We start from the raw sequence: 23913 nt of genomic DNA, 5'->3' as shown, positions 1-23913 counted from the left end.
AGAATCTAGTCAAATCCTATACATTTAATTACAAAGAAAGTAGCACAACCACGAACAAATATGATCTGGGAAATTTTTTTCAGTTGAAGAAAATAAGCTTTTTTAAAAAATTAAATTTATATTTTTCAGTGGTGATAGAGTGCCCGACATCAGATTCTTAGTTCTGAAGACCATGAAGAGAGAACAGGCTTACACAGAAGTGATTAGGGAACGTGTGTGTGTGTGTGTGTGTGTGTGTGTGTGTGTGTGTGTGATCCAAGTAGAATAGGGGATTGTCACTAAGGAGGGGAACTCACAGGGGCACCCATCTGGAAGAATAAGGAGCTAGGCTAGTATGGGTGAGGAGGATGCTCGGAAGAGACCAGTACACAACACAAAGAATAGTCCAGAGGATGAGAGGGTACCAGGAGGGTCTGGTATCTTATGGTGCAAGTTCCTGCATTAGGTGACAAGCTAGTCAGATGGTCTCTCTATCCCTTTCAAGTCTACAGTTTTATGTTTCTGCATAAAATTCTGTCTACACATGCCTTGGTGAATGCTATGTATTATGCATATATGTTCAAATAGTTCCATCTGAAAGGGTTTTAGTGTTTCTTTGACTGCAGGTATAAAAACCTAGATATTGAAATGATAGGTACTAAAATTTACAAATAAGGACAAAAAGGAATGGGTCCAAGGCCAGCTGGTAGAATAGTAACAAGTTTAAAATAAAAATAGGTCGCTGTGATTTTTAGTCTCCGTGGTGACTTCCGTTCCCGGTTCCCTTTATAACCACTCATTTTTAAAAACCTGCACTGTGTCAAGGGAGCCTGCTGCTTCCTCAGCCAGAAAGTGAGCTGGCTGTGCTGGGCACACGGTTGGTACCTGCCACCAGGAAGGCCTGTGCGTGGAAGCGTCTCGGGCTTGTGCAGTGTTTGAAAGGCTGAGCTATGGAGTCATTATTCAGGTCATTCAGTTCCCAGCTCCTCCATCACATCATACTCCAGCCCCAGACTCTGTTCTGCTCTCTGTTCAGTGCCGTTCTTTATTGCTTTCACCGCAGTGGTGCGTGTGGCCCCGGCCCAGGTCTTTCATTCTCTGTGTCAATCTGCCAAGGCTATATAGTCATACTTAGATTTCATTCACAACAATTGACTGGAATACTCGGTAGAGGAAAATGGCTCCGCAGTTCCCCAATTATGGTCTCACCATCACTGTCAGTCACCCCTCCTCCTACAGCTGAGCCCCAACGGGACTTTCCCCCTCAGCTCTGCGTCACTGGAGACTGGAAATGGCCAATCGTGGTAACATGAGCTATGGCTCTGGTTTGTGGCAGCAGTTTGGTTTGGGCCGTGGAAAATGAGGGCTCCTTTCCCACCAGTAAATGAACCAGCCACACATGTGGTACCCCACATTTACTGCTCCACCGCTAAGGACAACACTGAATTTTCCATGTTGAAGCATTTTCCAGGAATAGGGGCGGTAAGCCTAGGAGATAGTGCAGTCTACGTGGTAGGCAAGGACACGTTTAGTCCTTTGGATAAAGATGAAGATCTTTGTGTTGTTTGCGTATTTGTTCTCAGTTGCTTGATAGTATAAAGTGTCAGGCGTTCCAGGATGTGTCTGTTGACCTGGGCGAGTTCACTGAGTCTGATTCTCCCTGAACTCTGGGGCACACATATCCTGTGGACCACGTGGGGAAGAACTGTGTCTGCCATGTGCTCATGTTTCTGCTTGGAATCTAATGTTCACTCGGCTTTAGGAAAAGAATGCCTAGCCTTGTAATGAGCTTCCCTGGGACAGAGGTGGGCACATCCCTGGCCTTGTTAGACACGAGAGGGGAAGGGGGGGTCTAATTGATGGGGGGGGCTCCTTTCTACATAGGGAAACCTGATCTGTCTCTGAATGGTGTGACTAATCTCCGTGGAGAGATAGCAGATGTGGTTGGTCTTTATATGATGAGGTTGACTCCCCAACATCTTGCGAGAAATTTTACTACTTCAAGTTTTGCTTCTTCAACTTTTGGATTCTAAGACTTTATCATCTTTGTAGCATAAAGAGGTGATTCTGTAATCTAGTAGTTCTCAAACCTTTGTCCCCAGGACCCCTTTTTACACACTTAAAAATTGCCAAAGACCCCCCTCCCCCAAAAGTTTTTGTTATGTAGGTTAAGTATTGGTATTTACCATATTAGAAATTAAATAAAATTTTGATAAACCTACTTATTTCATTAAATATAACATAATAAATGCCATTGTTAACTGTTTCTATAGAAATTACCTATTTTCTAAAACCGAAAGTAAAATAATCAGGGAGAAGAGTGGCTTAGTCATCTTCAGCTGCCATAACGAATTACCATACACTGGATGGCTTGCATAATGGAAACTTGTCTTCTCTCAGTTATGGAGGCTGATGGTTGGGTTCTCCTCCTGGCTTTCCGATGGCCGCCTCTCACTGTGTGCTCAGACGGCCTTTCCTCTGCGTGTGTGTAGACAGAGATCCCTCTTTTTCTTCTCAAAAGGCCACCAATCCCATTGGTTAAGAACCCAAACCGATGGCCTCACTTAGCTTTACTTACCTCCTATTTCCAAATACAGTTGAATTGAGGGTTAGGGCTTTCACATGAATTTTGTGGAGACACAATTCAATTCATAAGAGTAGCACATGCTATATTTTTGTACATCTTTTAAAGTCTACATTAATAAAAGAGAGCTGCATGCTCATATCTGCTTCTGCATTTAGTCCCTTTGTTGCTTTGGTTGAAATAGTTGAAAGTCCAGCTCCACACAAGTATGCAGATGGAAAGGAAGTATTTGAACAGCATTTTCAAGTAATAGAGGGTGTTTTTGATACTATACTATACTATACAAACACAGGGCAGGTAGTAGTTTCTTAAAGATTAGTTGCAAAGTGGAATCTGAAACCATATTAATGAACTTCTTGTATTCTGTTATATTAGAGGCCCAGTGCACAGATTCGTGGAGTCCCTTAGCATGGCCTGCGGGGATCAGGCCGAAACCGCCAGTACAACGCCACTTGCTGCTCCCACTCATCCTGGTCCTGGGCGCCTGCCGCGGGCTCGCCAGCCATGAGCCCTGTGTCTGGTGCCCGTTGGTCAGCTGAGCAGTGTTCCCGCTGTGGGAGGGCACTGACCACCAAGGGGCAGCTCCTGTGTTGAGCATCTGCCCCTTGGTGGTCAGTGCACGTCATAGCTACTGGTCGACCAGTCGTTCGGTTGTTTGGTCGCTTAGGCTTTCATATATATAGATTTACTTATCTGTCTTGCATCTTGAACAAATGTATAATCTTACAACAACATGCAATGATCACTTGAAAAATACTGATTCACCAAATTATCCAGATATTCTAAATATTGACATATTTCATAATGCAACACTTAAAAAAAATCACATTCATTGTTACCACCAATTTCATCAGAATAATCTTTAAATATAGGCAAGCTGTGAAGCTCAGGGTAGATACAAGTTTTCAAAAATTCTCATTTTTGCTTGAAAGCTCAGTTTTTGGAAACAAATACAGTGGGGCCTTGACTTACGAGTGTCCCGACTAAAGAGTTTTTCGAGATACGAGCCGTCTCTCGGCCGATTTTTTGCTTTGAGTTGCGAGCTAAAATTCGGGTTACGAGCCAGCTTCAGATACCCCACCGCTAGTTGGCACAGCGAACGTCACAGTGAATGCCACAACACCAGCCCAGCATCACGTGTCTCACTCGTTCACTTTTTGATTTGACATACGAGTAATTTGAGTTACGAGCTCCGTCATGGAACGAATTAAACTCGTAAGTCAAGGCCCCACTGTATTGTCAATAGTGTTTCCTTAAAGTAAAAGGCTCATTTCATTCATTTTCAAGAAAATAACTGCCCAATAAATGTATCTGAATAACTATAATTTGCCGGTCATTCTTTTAAATAGTACCAACTCTTCTTACAACTAGAATAATCACAGATGTGCTTGTCCTCATGACAGCATATATTAATATGCAGAAAAAGTTCTTTACGGAGGCTTCCCATTTCAGCATATAGAATATTAGTAGAATGTAACCAAAGGTTCAGATTAAATAAAATTAAACATTTTAGTGCATCACCAAAGGCATTCTTGAGTGAGTCTGGCTTTTTTTTTAACAGAAAGTGCATGGCTCTGATGAACACAGTGACTGCTGGTGTCGTTTGGGGTCACTGCCTTGATCATGCTGAGGCACCCACCATTGCATCTGCACTACCACTGCACATATCTGCTCTGTGAAAAGGGCTGGCAGCATCTAAGTATCATTATAAACATAGTTTTGAGCTCACAGATTCTGTACAAGGGCCTCAGGGGCCCTGTGTTCAAGGACCACACTTTCAGCACTGTCTGCTGTCGTCTGGGGCTGGTGGTGTGGCGGCAGGTAGCTAAGAACAAGGCCCTCCTGGTTAGACCCAGCGTTGGAGCAGAGCACAGGAAAAAGCAGAGGAGAGAACAGGGAACAAACTTCAGGCCTTTGCCTGTTTGTGGGCTAGGATCTTTGATCTCACAAACAAAGAGTCCTTGTCCTCAAGGGCTCAGAATTCATAGCACATCTTTGTTCAATTTAAATTGATTTGTTGTGATTCAGGCATGAGGCGAGCTTGGGTTGACATCTGTTCCCCGAGCAGGTCCCAAGTTCTGTTGGCGAAAGTGCCACAGGCGGTAAACAGCTCCTACTATTGCTGTGGTTTAGTGAACGTGTGTTGACCACTAGAAATATGTCATTGTGTCCCGTCTCTTGCCTTGCTTGACCAGATTGGGTATGTTCAAGGGGTGAAGCCCTGGGGAGAAATAAAGGACAGTGATAGGCCTTCTACTTCTGAGGGGTCTGACTGGTAAGTTGTCCCAGAGATGCCTAAGGCCTTTGTGGTTTGGTTCTCTGGCAGCTATTTAAATACCAGCCTCTCCTGAAGAATTAGAAAGTACTTTGGTTTTCTTGTAGGAATAGGAGCCTGAAAGAATCTGTATGTGTCCTCACTGATGACCAAGAGATGTGAGTCTTGCATTTGAAATCAGAAAGATTAAAGTCATGTATTAGGCATATGCCAAGGTTGTGGGTTTCGTCCCTGGTCAGGACACATACAGGGGTCAACCAATGAATGCATAAATAAGTGGAACAACAAATTGATGCGTCTCTCCCCCCGCCCCCTCTTCTTTTCTCCCTTTGTCTCCCTCTAAAAATCAGTAAAAATTTAAAAAAAATAAAGTCATATATTAGGAATACTTCTGAAAGATGTCATTTTTGAAGAATTATTGGAGCTGTACACTCTAGAATTTAATGAAGGCCATCTTTTTTTAGGGGAGTGATAAAACTGCATTTCTCGTTTAAGGTGTGGTGTGTCAACAAGTCATCCTCTAGGGATTTCACCAGCCCTTTGCGTCTACATCAGGATTCCTATTCAGTACAGCAAAATATGTGCATGGAAAGTAAAACAGTCATCTGGATGCTTCATGTGCCTGGTGCCAAACATCTGGATATTTGAAAACATCTGGAATAGTGACTGGTGTTTTCAAAAGGGTGTTTAGCATTATCTGGATGAAACCTTTGGCTCATCATCAGATAACCAGTCCAAGATTGATAGGAATACCTTATTATTTATGAGGAAGGAGGGCTTGGATTATAGATTGTAGAATGCGTTCAGTTGTTTAGTTTTCATGAGTCTTCATTTCAGGGGAGCGAGTTCGGGGTGTTCCGCTTCAGAATGCTTCAGTTTGATGAACATTTCCGCCTTCACATCCCAGGGAGGAGGGAGAGCCAGCAGCACGTTGGCTCTGTCACGGCAGCCCGTTGGTGTCATTGTCTGAAGTGGATGGTCACCTCTCGGGAAAGCATTAATGGGCCCCCAGCTGCTACAGAGCCCCTCAGAAAGCGGTTTCTGGCGGGCCATCAGGCATCTGAGCCCTGACTTTGGTGCTCTCGGGAGAAGGTGAAAGGTGCTTTCACCCAGGTCTATGAAATAGCTGTTTACCTCACGCGGCCCTGAAAGGAAAACATAACTTTCATTCCCAGCAGCCCCCGAGAAAGGCAGTCTAATCAGTCATAATGGGCTTGCCTCTACCCCAGCCTTCCTGCAGGGAGCCCTGCGGATCACAGGGGCCTATTGTGAGAAGAGAAAAAGGAGGCATTGAGGCAGGCGCCAGGCAACAGGGCAAGAAGGAAACACTTAAGCAAGGGGCCTTTAATTTTTATATAACTGCCCAGGAGCGTATTTTATAGTCTCCTCGTGAGAGTCCGGCCTCATGCTGGCTGCAGACTCTGTGTGGTGTCCTGGGAGCTGATGCTGGGGGAGCCAAAGACAGTCCCTGACCTTGAGGGGAGTGGAGAAGTGGCCGAAGGCCGGCAGTCTGTCCTTCATTTAGCATCTGGCTAGCACGATAGCACCGTGTATTACCAGGCTTTCGTAAAACCATCTTTTCTCCACTGGTAGCCTTCAGGGAAAGCACCCCTTCACCTCTGCTCACTTTCAGAGATGCTTTAAACCAGTGTTCGGCAAACTGCGGCTCGTGAGCCACATGCGGCTCTTTGGCCCTTGAGTGTGGCCACGAAGTTTCAATCGCACTGTACATGCGTGCCCGCATGTGGTATTTTGTGGAAGAGCCACACTCAAGGGGCCGCAGTTTGCCTACCACTGCTTTAAACAACCACCCCACCCCACCCCGGATTTATTTAAATGCGTCGGGACAGTGTTCAGAGATGTCTTTCACAGATGATGGAGAGCAGAGTTGACTTGTTTTTTGGCAGAAGCTGTGCTTTTGCTTCAGTCCTGCTTTGAAGTGAAAATGTGTCTTGCTCATCCTGGGTGTGGCCCCTCTTATCTGCACGGGGCAGGATTTATCTGCTCCGGGGGCACCAGTGAGCGCATGCCCTAGTTAGAGCTCTGGCCCTTATGTGGGGTGCTCAGGGCCCGCGTAGCCGAGTGCACCTCTCTAAATTTGGTTTGTTAGCTTCCAGGCTGGTCATTTTGGGAATATCATGTTGTATTGCCAGGCCTAGATTAGAAGCTTAGAGCTTCAAGATATAGAGTGAGAGGATTCCCCCGCACCCCACCCCAATTTTCATTAGCAATGGAAACCTTCAATGAAACTCTTTTTCCAAAAGAAATCTTACCAGGAAACTCATGTAACCAAGCAGAGCTGGATACGTGAGGATAGAAGTTCGAGAACCTTTCTCATTTGTGCTTTTTCTCTCCCGGCCAAGCCCCCCATTCTTGGAGTTTCCAAAGTATTCTTCTATGACCCTAATGGCTTCCTAGAACAGGCCATGAAAACCAAGGGTGTGATCTCAGGCTCTCAGATTCATGGATGTGAAACCCAAAATCCAGGGAGGTTCCCTGAGTTAACCCAGATCAGTGGTCGGCAAACTGGCCCCTTGAGTGTGGCTCTTCCACAAAAGACCACGTGCGGGCACGCATGTACAGTGCGATTGAAACTTCATGGCCCATGCCACAGGGCCAAAGAGCCGCATGTGGCTCGCGAGCCGCAGTTTGCCGACCACTGCCCCAGATCACTGTGGGGCAGTGGCAGAGCCGTGACTTATAACCCAGGTTTCGTGGTCCCCTGTTTAGTACTCCATGTAGTTCCATTTCTGCCCTCATCTCCCCTCACCCCATAATGTTAGAGCTTTAAGTGCAAAGAGGCCCAGCTGTATTAGGACCCCACAGGGCTTGGGTTGGGGCATGGGTGGCTGTGTCAGCCAACTGAGGTCTGCTCCAGCGTCCCGGCCTGAACATTGTCACTTACACCAGGAGTCAGGAACCTTTTTTCTGCCCAGAGCCATTTGGATATTTGTAACATCATTCTTGGACCATATAAAATAATCAACTTAAAAATCAGCCTGCTCTATTTGGTCAAATGTTTAATTAACTCACCCCTAATGCCTTGGCAGGGCCAGACCAGATGATTTGTGGGCCTTATACGGGCTGAGGGCTGGACGTTCCCCTGCGTTACACAGTGCTCATCAGGCAGGATGGGTGAACTCATTCTCATGAGAATGAGTTCTATGAATGATTTATGAATGAAGAGTTAAGTTCAGAGCAGTAGACATATTTTTACAGTAGAGTATCTGCTTCTCCAGGGCTTCTACTTTTATTTTTCTGCTGGTTGACTTCATTTCTGGTAGCCCTGGCTAGAGCAGAAGTCTAACTCCTGACGGAGTGGCCCAGTGCCCAGCGGGGCTCCTCTTCCGTCTGCTGCCCCCGCCTCCCTGTGGCCGTGTCGCTTACGGTCACTGCCTCCCCAGCTCCTGCAGTGGCTACCCCGCATTGATACAGGAGATTGGTGTCAATGCTAGTGGGGGACTGGGAAATACCAGTGAATATAAAAGTCAAGAAATTACAGATTTCAGTTGCCATAGTACAATTTTCTTTTCACTTAAAAGTTTTCAGATCACCTATTGTCTGGCCTTTGTTGGCAGATGGACATTAAGTGCAGCAAACTAGAACATGCAGTAAATGTGCGTGCAGACATGCTCCGGCTCTGACGTCCTTTTGCTGAAGGCCTGAGACGGTCCCCAGTGTGCGGATTCCAGAAATAACTGACCATCAGTGGTCTCATTCCTTTCATCCTCACCGACTTCTACAACGAGGCTAGTTTCCAAGGGGAGAAGCAGCACGTTCGGCCGTGCTGGTCCTGTTTGCACCGTGTGTGGGGGGAGCTCCAGATGTGATCTCTGAGCCATGACGACTTTCCTCTGATGTGGACACGACTTTTCCCAACCTTTTCCCAAGCATGCCTTCCCGTCCTCCGTCCTTCCCTCCCTCCCCCCATGATCAGAGGATACACCTATTTAATGATTGCTCAAGGGGTATAGAACAAATGTGGATCTGGTGTGCACGCTTCCTCTCCATTAGCAGGGCTGTGGGGCCTCAGGTCTGCTGCTCCCCTGACAGTGTCAGAGACGCCACCCTGAATCCATCAGCAGAGATTGGCAGCAGCGTAGTGAGCAGGATGTCTAAACTTGACGGGCAGGGCTGGATGGAGCAGAAGGAAGGGGCCCTTCTAGTTCTTACAGCGGGCGCAGGGAGTGGTCAGTCAGGTCCTTCTATCAAGGTTTCCTGAAGCTGGGATCTATGTTGGCAAATGTTTTGTGCATTTGGTTTCTTTTCATCACATTCATAGCAGCTGTAAATTGGAAAATATTTACGTCTATTTGTGTGTGTGTAAAGATTAAAGGTATTTCTATTTCAAAACACATGTTCTCAGCATGGATTTGTCTGTTGACAGAATGAATGATTTCTAAAGAAATGTATATACATTCAAAGCTCTTCATAATGTCTGTTTCAGTCCTGCCTACCAGACTAGTATAATGATTTGGGGGATCTTTACCCAGCATGAAATTGATCTAACATTGCTTGTTCTGGATTTGATGCCATCTCTTTTATCCACAGGCTACCACATGTGCTTTCCTCAGCCCTATAAAATTCTGGACACAATGCCTGATTACTTGGGAATTACCTTATTCCTTGTAGCTATGCAGGGTCAGTGGACCAATCCCTGCTCCTTTCCTATGATACCCAGTTATAGTAACTGTGTTTCAGTTTATGTGTGTTGTTAAATTCGAGGTTGAATGAATTGGAGAGTTAATGATCCAGCTCTCCAGTTTACAACTGGTAGTTAGGGCTCAGGATTTAATCAGCTAGTCCAGTAATTTTCAACCTTTTTCATCTCATGGCACACATTAACTAATTGCTAAAATTTTGCAGCACACCAAAACAATATTTTTTTTGCTAATCTGACAAAAAAAAGGGGGGGGTACAATTAGATTCATTCACACAGACGGCTATTGTTGTGTTAGCTATTGCCATTTTTATTTGACAACTGAAGGGAAAAGAGGCCAGTGCCCCTGATTAAATAGTTAGGTATTGCATGTTTTAAAAATTCTTGCAGCACACCTGTTAAAAATTGCTGAACTGGTCTAATATTGTATAAACTACTGTTTCTGAAATTCTGGTCCATCAACCGTGAGGACTTTTTTTTTTTCCCAATAATCAATAAAATGTTTTTATTAATTTTAGAGAGATAGGAAGGGAGAGAGAGAGAGAGAAACATGGAGGAGAGAAACACTGATCAGTGCCTCCTGGGGATTCAATCTGTGCCTTGACCACGAACTGAAACATCGACCTCTCAGTATTGTAGCTAATGCACCAAAATTACTTAATTAGCTTAGACATGATATCAAAATTTGAATTTGTTTTTCAAGGAATTTAAATACAAAATTTTTAAGATCTCTTAGCATGTCTGGTCCTGGTATTTCTGTAAAAAGGAGAACCCTGGTGATTTTTTTAAATTACCATAAACAACATTCTGGTATCCCGAATGCAGGTTAAAAAAGTTGGTGGGTCATGCAAAGCTAACACGGGAAAGAACACACTTGATATTGACTTCAGAGTCTTAGGAGAACTTGCAAAGGAAACCCAGGATCAGTGCAGGTCCTGGCTCACGTTGCTATTTGTGAGTTAACTAGCGCAGAAGAAAAGTAAATAGAGTGTGAGAGATGAAAAAAATAGGCATTCTGGAAATGATTATTAATGCTAAAATTTCTGCATCTAATTTTGGGATGCTTATGTTTGGAATTTCACATGCACGATGAAAATGTGTGTTTTCAGGTTTGTGGAGAAAAGCAGCGCTTTGAGAAGTTGATGGAACATTTCAGGAATGAAGACAATAACATCGATTTTATGGTGAGCTATTTTTGTACTACATTCAAGAAAACAAACTCAATTTCAGCACTTTTCCCTAAATCTATTGATATTTATATGTAGTATACATCCATATGTATGAGTATATTACAAAGGACAGGAAATTGAGCATAATATGCTACAGATCCAATCTAGACTGTCCCTCTTAATCTCTATTTTCCCTCGATGGCATTTATTTCCAGTTTTATTCCTTCTGTGCACTCTATAGTACAAGCCAAAAGAACTGGTTATTTACAGCAAATAAAGCATGAAGCATGCACTTGGGAAAAGGAAGGTAACGTGCATGATGCATATGCCGCAGTCGCTAATGTTACTGTCAGTGGTGCCGCATGGGAATCCTTAGGGCAGAAGCAAGAATCGGACCATTTTGCCTTCTGCACACCTGAGCCAGTGCCCTCCTCTAGACAATATTCCCAAGACTAAAGTGCTTTGGTTTGTGGAATTGACTGTATATATCCCCTACATTAATGTACGGCAGTGGTTCTCCCTACTCTCCCCCCGCCCCTCTCTTGATCTCTTCCCTGCTCTAGTAATTCTATGAAAGCATACTGACACTGCAGATCCACTTACAGGTAGATCATGTGCAACAGCATGGGGCTCAGCAGGCTGTCATCTTCCAGAACTAAAAGGAGTTTGAGCACTTCTGAATCCATATGCCTGAGACTCAATCCTGGACTAAAGGTGGACTCCACTATAGAGAATTTCCTCAGACAGCTTCCTCTCGAGGGCACCCAGATTGGCAGGCCTTCTTTAACCTAATGCAGGGAGCTTCTGAACCCTGGGGGTCCTCACCTGGGTCATCTCTCACGTCACTGCCAGCCTGGAGCAGACAGCCCAGTCAGGTCCGACACTGTCGAGTCTTCTGAGCCTGTCCTCGGACACCAGGCAGGGCTTTCCCTGGAATTGCTTCAGTGACTGTAAAATATGGAGCATAGCTTTACAGATTCCTAACCCTTTTATGTAAACATTTTTTTCTGGGTCCTTAAATTTAATAGACATCATGACCCTCAGCCCCTTCCAAAATCAGTGAGAAAGATGGACTCTTTTATAGAGGTTTTCTGTTCCATAAAGCAAAGATACACACACACACACACACACACACACACACACATGCTTTTTAAAAAGGTAAAAAGTGAATGTGAAACAAGGAATACTTTACATTGACTTTTTAATTCTTGTTAGGGTTTTTTTGGCATGTCTATGGCTGTTGGCACAGGTGATAAACATGTGAAGAAGTGGTGCCTGGCTCTCCTGACTAGTTTCTTTCCTTGGCCTCAAGGGGGAAACTCACTTGTTCCTTTAAGCTGGGGTTGCAAACTGGAGGCTCCCAGGCTGGAGGCAACCTCCAGGCTTGTGAGTTAGTCTCCCAGTGATGTCCTTTCATAAAAGAATTTGGAAATTATGCACAAAAATACCGATTTCTGATTTTCTTAAGCTAAAAATTTCTGACAACACGAGACCCCCATTCATGCAGATTATCAGCTGCTAAAGCCAACTCACGCCTATTCCTTGTGGCTAAAGGTGTACTTTCCAGTTCATCTCAGTCCACACCATTCCCTGTTCTGTTATATGTGGCCCACCTCGCTCATTTATCGTATGTGCGTACAGGATCTCTCTGCCATCGAGTTTCTGCTAGAATGACTATAAGTCCTTTAAAACACCTGCACTGTTTACTAAGGAGAGCATGTTTCCTCTGGGCACATTTATTCACATGCACATGCATTGAGGAACCGTATATAGAGGTGCTGGTATATGGATCCTGTGTGCTTGATGCATGCATCACCTAGCAAGTAGTTACCTCTCGGGCATGTCGTAAAACTCAACAGATCATTTAGACCTGCTTTCAGGAGAGACGTGGAAAGATGCCAAAAGCCAACCATATTTTTCCTCCAGAAAATGAGGCTTTTCATAAACTGCAATTAAGAGGTATAACCTCCCAAAAGAAAACAAAAAACTGACCAAATCTTCTTTAGCTCCTCTAACCACAGCACCTGAAGTCACTTGTTAATTAACTGCCATAGTGTCTCCTTGTCACCTAGAGCAGATGGATATCCAATGAATAAAATACTCAAGAATCTAATGCGACAAAAAATAATTTTGAAAAGAGAAAGAAAATGAGGTTTTGGGGAGAGAGGAAGAGTGAGGTGGTTTTTCGGAGAAAACGTGGATCTGGCTCCCATAATCATCTTACCTCCTTGCAGGAGGCTCTGTTTAACTGTGGAGGGAAAGCATTAGTGGGATATTTCCACCATAAATAAACTGATTGTCACTATTAAAAGCAAAATAGGTCTGCTGAACTCTGTGCTGCTTTTACCAAACCGGGGACTGGTTTTTCTCTGTGGCTGGTCCCAAGGCCACTGATGCAGTTGTGGGTAGAGAGCAGGAATCCAAGGCTTCTATGGAATGGAACCCGGTTCATTGTGCAAAGTGGAAAGATGGGTCAGGGATCCTGTGATGATCCTGTTGGGATGATGGGGCCCACCGTGAGGTTTCCGAGGTGATAATAAATCACCTGTGATTACAGGAGATTTGAATGCTTTTCTTTGTAATAATTTTCACATTTTCTACACTATATCTGTAATAATGTTCATTGTTTATTCTGTATGCCTATAAGACTTTTTTTAAATGCCTTTACTGAGATATAATTAACATACGATCCAATTTACCCATCTAAACTGTACAAGTCAACACATTTTTAGTGTATTTGTGGGGCTGTGCAGCCATCACTGCAGTCTAATTTAGGAAATTTTGTCGCCCGCAAAAGAATCCTCACACCCATCTGCAGTCACTCCCCATTTTCCCCACGCCCAGTCCTAGGCAGCTACTAACCTACTTCCTGTCTCTGTAGAGTTGCCTATTCTGGATACTTCATATGAATGGAATTATAATACATGTCATCTTTTGTGACTTTTTTCACTTATGAGTTCAAGTTCACCCATGTTGAAGCACATTTCAGTACCTCATTCCTATTTATTGTTGCATAATATCCCATTGTATGGACATATCACATTTTTTTAATCCATCAGTTGATTAACATTGTTACACACACACACACACATTTTAATTACTATGAACATTTGTGTAGAAGTTTTTATGTGGATGTGTATTACCTTTCCTCTTGGGTATATTTACCTAAGAATGAGATTGCTGGGTAACATGAAAACTCTGTGTTTAACAGTTTTAGGCACTGTGACACTTTCCACAGCGGCTACACTATTTTACACCCCCACCCCCAGCAGTGGATAAGGTTTTTACCTTTTCCGCATCCTTGTCAACACCTGTTATTATCTTTCCTTGTGATTACAGCCATCCTAGTGGATGTGAAATGGTATGTAATTATGGTACCTATATGACTTTTGAATTTTTTAAAAATATGAAGTATTTTTTAAAGACCTAATAAAATGAACAAAAAGGAAATTGGTAAGTGAGCTCTGATGTGTGCAATTGAAAGCATATTTTATGATTAAAATGAGAAAACAAGCTTGGAACCCATCTAACCTGTTGGCGATTTCATTTCAGGTGGCCTCTATGCAGTTTATTAATATTGTAGTCCATTCAGTAGAAGATATGAATTTCAGAGTTCATCTCCAGTATGAATTTACCAAGTTAGGCCTGGACGAATACTTGGATGTAAGTAGAGTTGAAAGCTTCGGCTCTCGTATGAGACCTGGTTTATTGCCTACCCTCAAAGATACACTTCCGCAGGGGCGAAAGAACACTTGTGGCCCTATGCCATCCACTAACTGAACTGCTAGGTAAGAGGGAGCCCCCTGCGGGGTGCAGTCTGCCAGAGAAGCTGGGTTCTTGCAGGGCTCCTGGGCCTCCGCTGTCTTCGCCAGCAGCTTTTAGTACCGGAGGCAGAGAACCTCTCGTATGCGGCCTTGCTGCAGCTTCCCTCTGCTTTGGAGCTCTAGGGTCAAGTCTCACTGCACCCCTCATTCGGGCGGGCTGTTGGAAAATTCACATTCTTGGTTACTCTGGGGAACCTGATTGTGCAGGGAAGGTCAAACCCAGACTGCTGTCGAGCGATGAAAAATTCCTTAGAGCATACAAAAAAAGAGAGAAATGAACACCAGAGACTTCCTTGTGTAGTTGTTAAATTCTGCTGAAAAGGTGGCCTTAGAAGTTCTACTTTTAGTTCTTGGGACAAGAGTGTCTAAAGTTTCTCTCTCTCGTGCTCCCTTGCAGAAATGCTCAGCCAGTTCCCTGAAGCCCTTCAGAAAGTTGATGTGAACATTGTAAATGGACTTGAGTAGCTCCGTGTGCACAGAATGTACCCTTTCCTTGGACTCCTGGGCAGTTACGCTTTCCATTCTAGATAAGAATGGTCCATTTGAACTTGGAAGGTCACTAGTGGTTGGGCAAGAATGGTTGGCCTCAATTTCAAGGCTGTTTCTAGTTATGAAGAAGATAGAAGCCCTTCCCCTGGAGCTCAGCTGCCCATCGTCCTTAGGGGTGGAGCCGGGGTCACACATCGGTGCCCTCAGTTTATGGCGAGGCGGAAGCACAGAATCGGTTACTCTGCAGCTTATGGCCTTGCTCGTCAGACCAGGAGGGACTGGCCTAATGTTGTCTAAGGCTCCTCAGAGAGAGGCATGATCGGTTTCTACTGAAGAATTGCTTTGAATTGTTTTCCCATTTAAAGATCCACTAATATCTTGGATAGGATAATGTACTGAAAGGTATTTTGAGATCGTGGTTTGTCTGTCTTTCCCCACGTGCTCTGAGAGGAGCAGCATTAGGACAGAATCTGGGTGTGGAGCTCCATAATGCGGCTCCAGGTTCGGTTTGGGTGTAGAGCTCCATAACATGGCTCCAGGTTCGGTTTGGGTGTAGAGCTCCGTAACGCGGCTCCGGGTTCAGTTTTGTGATGGCCGCGCAGAGCTCACTTCAGGCTCCGGGTTACAGTGGCAGGTAGTAACGTGGTAGCACCTGTTGTCCATTGTGAAATCTGAGAAAAATCCTGCTAAACTTCTCCAGTGTCTTTTCTAGACTCCACCCTTATTTAGAAATCTTTTTCAGTTCTGACTCCCAAACCAAAATGGAACGTACTCTCTTCCAGCAAGCTCAGGGGTAGAATGCCAGATCAGACCAGGGAGAAAGTCTGCTTTCCTGGGGGTTTATGCAGAGTAGGATTCCTCGGAAAACTTTGACTTTTTCAAAACACTCTGTTTCTCTAACTTCCTGCTCTGTGGGTTCTGGACCCTGATGAATAGAAGAATATGATAAGCATATAGTGTACAAATGCTTCATTTGTTTACAAAAACCAGCCTCGGTAAGGAGCCATTGATTTGCTCAGTACATGTTTATTGACACCATCCATGTGCCAGATATTGTTCCAGCTAATCGTGTATTCCTCGGGGAAAGCCGTGACTTAACGTTACTTCTGAGGAAGAGTCCTGGTTTACTGGACCTCTAACTTCACCGTAGAGCTGGCTCACTTCCTCTGGAATGCAGAGAGTGGGGGTGGGAGGAGCTTCCTGACCTGTGCTTGGGGAACCCTGAGCTCCTCCTGGGGGGCAGTGTTGTAGGGAAGTACTAGTCATCATGGAGGGTGGGCTCTAGCAATTTGTGTTAAAATAAGCCCCCAGGCCAATATATTCTATCCGTGCCTGCCCCACTGTCCCCAACTCTACCTCCAATTGGAACTACCATCATTACCGAGGCCAGTTAGCACCCACTCCAATCTCTCCTCCTACACAGATAGCTCTCAGGTTTTATGTTACCCGTGACTCTTGTTCCCATTCAAAGTTGTTTTTAATTTTTCTATTTTCCTGACTTCACCTGCATCAAAAGGTGTTAGGTTGGAATATACCCACATGGGGAATATACCCACAGGAAGGATTAGGGAAATGAGTGTATATTTGGGGGAGGGTCTTCCCCAGAAAGCAAGCTGATGGTACCCCCTGGGATGATCACTCCTTAAATTCTCTTAAGGAGGAGGATATATCAAATTCTCTCCTGGAAAAGACTAGACCAGTGGTTCTCAACCTTCTGGCCCTTTAAATACAGTTCCTCATGTTGTGACGCAACCATAAAATTATTTTCGTTGCTGCTTCATAACTGTAATGTTGCTACTGTTATGAATCGTAATGTAAATATCTGATATGCAGGATGGTCTTAGGCGACCCCTGTGAAAGGGTCGTTCAACTGCCAAAGGGGTCGCGACCCACAGGTTGAGAACCGCTGGACTAGACTATGTGGAACACACAAAACTACGTAGGCTGTTGGGCAGTTATGTTCTGTTTCCATGGATAGGCTAACCCCCCTGCTCTTGCCATTTGATGTTTAGAAGCTGAAACACACGGAGAGTGACAAGCTGCAGGTGCAGATCCAGGCGTACCTGGACAACGTGTTTGACGTGGGAGCTCTGCTGGAAGACGCCGAGACCAAGAACGCAGCCTTGGAAAGGGTGGAGGAGCTGGAAGAAAACCTCTCTCATGTAACTACTTCCCAGAACAGGAAAACATGCCTGTGTTTCAAGGGGTGCAGAGCAGAATAAGTGTCCGCTTTGGTGGTCGTGAATGATAGGACGTGGAGTGTAGGGATGAGCTAGAGAGCTGTCAGAGGCCACTCGGGGTTCCCTCAGGAAGGCAGGTGCGTTACTTCACACTCCGTGGGATCGTGGCCTTGACTTAGCGCAACTGCCCAGTGTCTGCCGAGTCCACATTTCCCTGGCCACGTTGCTGTCGGCACAGGGGAGCTACGTGATAAGCATTACCTAGAGCCATGGTCGGCAAACTGCGGCTCGTGAGCCACATTTGGCTCTTTGGCCCCTTGAGTGTGGCTCTTCCACAAAATACCACGTGCGGGCATGCACGTACAGTGCGATTGAAACTTCATGGCCCATGTGCAGAAGTCGGTATTTTGTGGAAGAGCCACACTCAAGGGGCCAAAGAGCCGCATGTGGCTCGTGAGCCGCAGTTTGCCGAGAGCCGCAGTTTGCCGACCACTGACCCAGAGGGAATTGCACTCAAATATGTGCACTTGGTCCGAGGTGAATAAGTTTCTTCTTCTGAATCTGAGTCACCTTCTACCGAATGTGTCCACACAAGCCCGTGGACAGGGCATCTCATTCCTGTCTACTCTTCCTGCCTTGTGGCTACTCAGGTTCTAAATAGATTCGCTTCAACAATGAGCCTTTTCAGGGGAATCGGTGCACTTTCCACATGGCCTGCTCTTTCAGGCAGCGTGTCCTCTCAGTGTGATGTTTGCACTGTCTCAGGGCTGGGACTCGTTTTCCATTCAGGGGGTTTTCTTGCTGTGGACCCAGGAGGATGAGAAGTTACTCATTTGTTCATCCGCGCAGCTGATACTGCAATACTGCAAGAATGAATGGGAAAACGGTGCTGCTTAAAAACCCAGGCCTTGTGAGGACTCGATTCTTCTGCTGGATCCTGACAGTGTCCTTGATTGTGAAATGAATTATCTCTTTTGGAGGGACATTTATTTTCCCCTTTGAGCATTTCTTTTCCTCCACATTTTCTTAGTTCCTAGTATTACCTGTGTTTAATGTCCTTCACCTTTTCCCGTCACTCTGCACATGTGCATCTTCGTGGCTGTGGTTAAGCCAAGCTGCCAGAACTCCCAGCGCGGGCTGTGCCTGGCAGACGCCTGCTTGGGAAGAGCTTAGTGTTTCTTCCCTTAAGAGATTTGCATGGTATTCTGACCTGATCGATGTAAGTCTCTCCTCGTCCCTTCCCCCTGCCTCCCTGATTTTCTTCACTTGCGATCGCTTTCAGGGAGAGGTGAGAAATGCGAAGCCGCTCAGTTCTAGGGCCTCACGTGGAGGGTAACTGTCCGAGCCATGGCTCACCCGGTCCTGCTCTGGAAGCCTCTGCCAGCATTGCACGACCAGACCTGTGTCACCCGCTTTTGTAGCAGGCCACCTGTGTGCTTGAACGGCCCCTCCAAAATGGCTTTTAGTATTTGGGTAGTTTGGATCCAAACAAGCAGTCGTATTTTTTCAGCTGGTTACCTGTAACAACACAGCCGAGTTTTCTGGATCAACAGTTTTCAAAACCTTTTCTCGGGGGGAAAGGTGGGCTTCCTCCTCCCTCACCCGTTCTTCTCCAGCCCCCGCAGAAATGGAGAGAGACATGAAAGAACCAAGGTATGGGTTTTATTAAGGACCGTATATCAATTAATTCCCATTAAAAACAAAATATATTCAGAGCCATAGCATAAGTATTCACATTTCCGTAAAACAGCCTGTGGAGCACACACAGGGCTGTGACGGGCCCCTTCCGGCCTCTGAGCGACTCCACTTGCTGAGGGCCCAGGCGCTGATCAGGGTGACTCTGGGTTGTGACACGGCCTCCCTTTCAAACCTTACAGTTGTCTGAAAAGCTGCAAGACACGGAGAACGAAGCTATGTCCAAGATCGTGGAACTGGAGAAGCAGCTCATGCAGAGGAACAAGGAGCTGGATGTGGTTCGAGTGAGTGTGACAGTGACAGCGGCCCCGTGGGCACCGTGGGGAGGGCGCTCCGGCCTTCGTCTGGCTGAGCCTGCATGTCAGAGGAATGTACTGGGGCAGCCTATCTGTTGGGACTATTTCCGAGGTGGTCCTCCAAGAAAAGTGCACAGTTGTGGGCTTTACACGTGCGTGTGCAATCAAACGCTCCGGGCAGTATGTCCTTATCACAGGTTTTGGGAGCAACAATATTTTCCCATCTGGACGAGTCGGGGTTGATTATGTAGACCCCTCATTTGGTTAGAAATAAAAATACAGCATGGATTTAATTCATGCCACTTATTTATTTTCAATAGAACTTGCATTTCTTTGTTACTTTGCTTCGCTTCTACGTGAAACCAGATTTGGTGGTTGCCATGGAAATGGTGAAATCGCAACCCAGGCGAGACCTAATGGCATTCACCAAAAAAAAAAAAAAAAAAAAAGGAAAGAAAAAAAGGCAAAGCAAAACCAATCCATTTTACTATCAGATAAGCACAGCTATTTTATTTGGCACTAGCATTGTTTTACCTTCCGTGTCAGGTATTTATGGAGCTCCATCCCTGTGTTTAGAATCGTAGGGAACATAAAACCACCGAAATGCCTGCAGGGCGTTCAGGCAAATGGCTTGCCTTTGCACCACCGTTAATGAAATGGCACGTTTTATGCGATGGTTATCGTGTCTGTGTGTGTTGCTTGATCGTCTGACATGTCCTAGAGTTAACTCTAGGAAACTTACTTTCTGGCACGCCATCGAGACAGAGTTGTAGCATATGGACTCAATTCCAGGGCAGACTCTCAGATTATTAATCATAGGCGGGGTGTGAAGAATGTCTCCCTGCCTGCTGGAGGTTTGTGGTGAGAGGTCCCGTGTACAAGGCCCAGCAAGTCAGTGCCATAAAATCCTCTCACGGGCCTCTGTGAGCCCCCGTAAAAGGAACCGGGACAGCCTTTGAATTGATATGGTAACTTCTTTGTTTTCTGCTAAAAACCTAGACAGAAATAAGTGATCAGTGGGGGGAAGCACTGGCCCGTTTTGTTAACTGTATCCCTGGACGGAAAAGGTTGCAGCCATGGCTGTCCTGCGCTTGGCCGGGGGCATTGTGAAGGCTGGGGAAACCCGTTCAGGGCCAGCCAGCCCCTGGTCATTCTTCAGCGGTTATTCCACATCTTGCAGATTTTTAATCCACTCTGACTTCCGTCCGAGGCTAATGTAGGGCCCCTTTGGCTACTGCTAGCTGATGTATCCAGAGTTAAAATGAATTTTAAAGTAAGTGAAAGGAAAACATGCTAGACCACCGGAATACCCACTGGATATCCCCAAGTCAGCTCCAAAATCATGTCTGGGTCATCTCTGCTCGGTGCCTCTCCCCCCTGCAGGGAAAGTCGAGCCTTAATTAACTGAAAGAACCACATTAGCAATAAGAATTGCTAACATATATTGCATGCATTGCCAGTGAGCAAACGATAACGAATGGGACTTTATAGGTTCTGGCTGAGTTCCATAGAAGTCTTCTATACGAGTATCCTTTTTCTTTTCTTTCTTTTTTTTCCTTTTGGCTATTTTCTTTGTCCTCAGTTTGCCAATCTGGTGGTGAGAGGCAAGCATGTCCTGTGAAGACAAACTCTTGACCATGGACTCTTTTGCAGGAAATCTACAAAGATGCAAATACCCAGGTTCACACCTTAAGGAAAATGGTCAAAGAAAAAGAAGAAGCCATTCAAAGACAGTCTACCCTGGAAAAAAGGATTCATGAACTGGAAAAACAAGGGACCATTAAAATTCAGAAGAAAGGGGATGGGGACATCGCCATACTGCCGGTTGTGGCTTCTGGCACGTTGTCCACGGGCTCGGAAGTAGCAGTGGGACCAGTAACGGGGGCTGCCGCCTCGGGACCCTTGCCCCCACCTCCCCCACCTCTACCTCTGTTGTCAGATGCACCTGAAACAGGTAAGAAGCCTTGGCGGGAGAATGGGGTGGGATTGGGATATTTGTTCTTCTTTCCTTTATTCACTGCTCACTGATGTTCTCTGTGCGCACGCGACCTATTGCCGGAAAAACCATTCCTTTATTTTCAAAGTCAATTTGTTTCTTTTCTTTTGCTAGTGCAAAATGGTCCGGTAACACCACCTATGCCACCCCCTCCTCCGCCCCCTCCCCCGCCACCGCCTCCCCCACCCCCTCCACCTCCGCCTCTGCCGGGTCCTGCCTCCGAGACTGTGCCAGCTCCTCCTTTACCACCACCCCTTCCTCCTTCTGCACCCCCGCTGCCTGGGACGTCTTCACCCACAGTGGTTTTCAACTCAGGATTAGCAGGTAAGAGCAGAGAATAAGACCCAGGTACCCATGTGAGAAATACTCATTGGTCTTACTTCGAGGGTTCAAGCCGTTCTTTCAAAGTCCAGGTCTCTTGAAATGTCATGTCTCTCCTCTTGATAGAACATCCTGCTAAGGTGCCGGCGAGATGGTCACGCTCAGGAGGCCTTTCTCTCTCAGTAGGTTTCTCCCTCTCTCCCTGGCAGGAGGTCTTGATCCTGCACCGTCTTAGCACTTTCCTTCTGGGGGTCCGTGCGTTTTCACAGGTTCAGCGAACACGTCTGGACATCTGTCATAGTTGAAGCTCTGACACAGACTGCTCTGGTGCTTGCGGCTCTTTTATCTTGAAGGTATCTGCAATGTAAGGGGGCACCGTGCCTTTCTGTGTAATTGCCTGAGGTAGGCTTGCAGGCATTTCTGAGCATCAGAGGGCATCGGAATTCACTGTAGTCCAGTGACGCTTTAAGGGGGAATGTTGCCAACAGCCGCATTAGGATGCCTTGAAATGCTTGCTGATAGTGCACCTCGTCTTCCTGCTGACCAGGACCCAATGCAGCATCCTCACCCCCCAGCCATAAGGCAGGGTGGGTGTGGGCCAGAGGAAGACAGTTCCTCTAATGCCTTGAGATGTAAGTTCTCATCTTCGACTCCGAAATGCATGTTTACTCCTCTCTACAACACTGCAAGCTGTTCTCCCAGCCTCGGAGTGTCTTCCTGGCATGGGGCGTTGCTCTGAGTTTTGCGGTACCATCCCCGTGACATCAGATGATCCCGCTTCCTCATCCACTTCAGTCCCTTGGCGAGGTCTCTCATTTCTGCCGAAGAGCCGCCACTGTAATATTTTCCCATTTCCAAGGCTGCGGTGGTTCTAGAAGACAGGCAACCCTAACTGGTTTGGCTCAGTGGATACAGCGTCAGCCTGCAGACTAAAGGGTCCCAGGTTCGATTCTGGTCAAGGGCATATACCTTGGTTGTGGGCACATCCCCAGTGGAGGGTGTGCAGGAGGCAGCTGATCAGTGTTTCTCTCTATCCCTCTCCCTTCCTCTCTGTAAAAAAAATCAATAAAATCTATTAAAAAAAGAAAAAGAAAAAAAAGACAGGCAGCTGTCAAAGATTTCCCAGCCTGCGTCCCTGAGCACATCCTGCCACAGCATGCCCAGCCGGTCTGTGGTGCTAACTCATCCTAGTGACAGAAAGCCGCCCACAGAAAACTGGTTCCACACCCCAACTTCTATAAAACTGTCCACGTAACAAACACAGTAATGTTCTCAGGAAACCAGTGACTTACTTTAACCCTTCAAGGTCTTCCCAAACTACCACTTTCTTCTAGAGCTTTTATTGCCTCTGAAGGACAAAAACAGAAAGCGCGTCATCATGGAACTGTTGGCTTTTGGAATATACACAAACCAAAACGCCTCAACCAGCCCCAGGAACCTGCCTCATCAACAGGCTGTTTTCCATGTGAAAACCTGTACTTGTCGTGTGCACTGGGCTCACGGATTCAGCTTGGCCCCTAAGCGCGCTCATGTGAGACGTGCCGGCTGTGGTATCTCTCCTTCGGACCGGCTTCCCTTCTCTCTGGCGAAACCTCACATGTGACGCAGCCTTTGCCGGCACCCACCTGAGCTCCGCCAGGTCTCAGGACTGCCTTGCCGAGCGCAGGAGCCACCAGGCTGAGATGTGGGTCCAGGGCCCTGCTGAACGGGTCTCATCCTCGCTGGTTCATTTTGTTGCCTGCTTAATTTTAAAATGCGTTGGCCTGTTGCTTCTCTCTTCAGCTGATTCCCCACTGCCACCTTTGGAGCTGGTCCCATGGGGTGGTGTCCCCTTTGTGTCTTAAGCAGTTTAGAGGACTGTATGTGGGATTGAAGAAACTCCTCTTTAGTGCCCTGTGTCCTCTAAACAATCACAGGAGGCTCTGTTTCACAAGATGTAAGGATTGTAAGAACCTTACGCGTAGTTGGTAGCTTGAGATCCAGCAGTTTCTACAAGGCCTTTAATCTCTTTTTATTACTCAGCCTTAATTTGGCCGTTCACGCTTAGTGGTGCGGGCCATGTTGTGAGATGCTTTGCCGGGGTGTTCAGGAGCTGTCTCTCTGGAACCAAGACACCAGACAGAATCAGGATGTCCCAGTAGAGCCAGACACAGAGCTGGGATATGCCAAGGGCTCTTGGGAAGCCAGAAACCTGTGACGACTAGGTCCCTGGATCTGCAGGCCAAAGGAGGTCTGTCCCCGCAACAGGCCATGAGCAAGTGTGCTCTTGGTGGCCGAGACAGGGACCAGGAGGAGGTCCCCTATGTTTATTCAGTCAAGTTTTCGTTGCAGTTTGTAGAGGAAATCGTAGTGGTGGGAAATGTGCATTTGAAGCGTAAGGCCGACTTCCTCAAATCTGCGATTGATCGACTGGTTCCCATGTCTTAGTGAGGTCAGCATGGCAGG

The 23913-nt window shown here is 46.1% G+C and overlaps 1 protein-coding gene across 8 annotated transcripts in view; it reads left to right on the top strand.

The window, feature by feature from the left end:
- The window catches only part of FMNL2 (formin like 2), a 302979-nt gene that overhangs the window by 254800 nt on the left and 24266 nt on the right, over positions 1 to 23913 (top strand). For all 8 annotated transcript variants that reach the window (XM_059704424.1, XM_059704427.1, XM_059704425.1 and 5 more), the window contains 6 exons: positions 10608 to 10682; positions 14220 to 14330; positions 16993 to 17142; positions 19038 to 19139; positions 20805 to 21105; positions 21262 to 21471. In XM_059704424.1, the coding sequence (XP_059560407.1) occupies positions 10608 to 10682; positions 14220 to 14330; positions 16993 to 17142; positions 19038 to 19139; positions 20805 to 21105; positions 21262 to 21471 (949 nt within the window). The remainder of the gene's footprint in view (positions 1 to 10607; positions 10683 to 14219; positions 14331 to 16992; positions 17143 to 19037; positions 19140 to 20804; positions 21106 to 21261; positions 21472 to 23913) is intronic.

Source organism: Myotis daubentonii, chromosome 7 (genome assembly GCF_963259705.1).
Source record: "Myotis daubentonii chromosome 7, mMyoDau2.1, whole genome shotgun sequence".
Taxonomy (NCBI): domain Eukaryota; kingdom Metazoa; phylum Chordata; class Mammalia; order Chiroptera; family Vespertilionidae; genus Myotis; species Myotis daubentonii.
The sequence above is the reverse complement of the archived record's forward strand: the minus strand, read 5'-3'. Positions and strand labels throughout refer to the sequence as shown.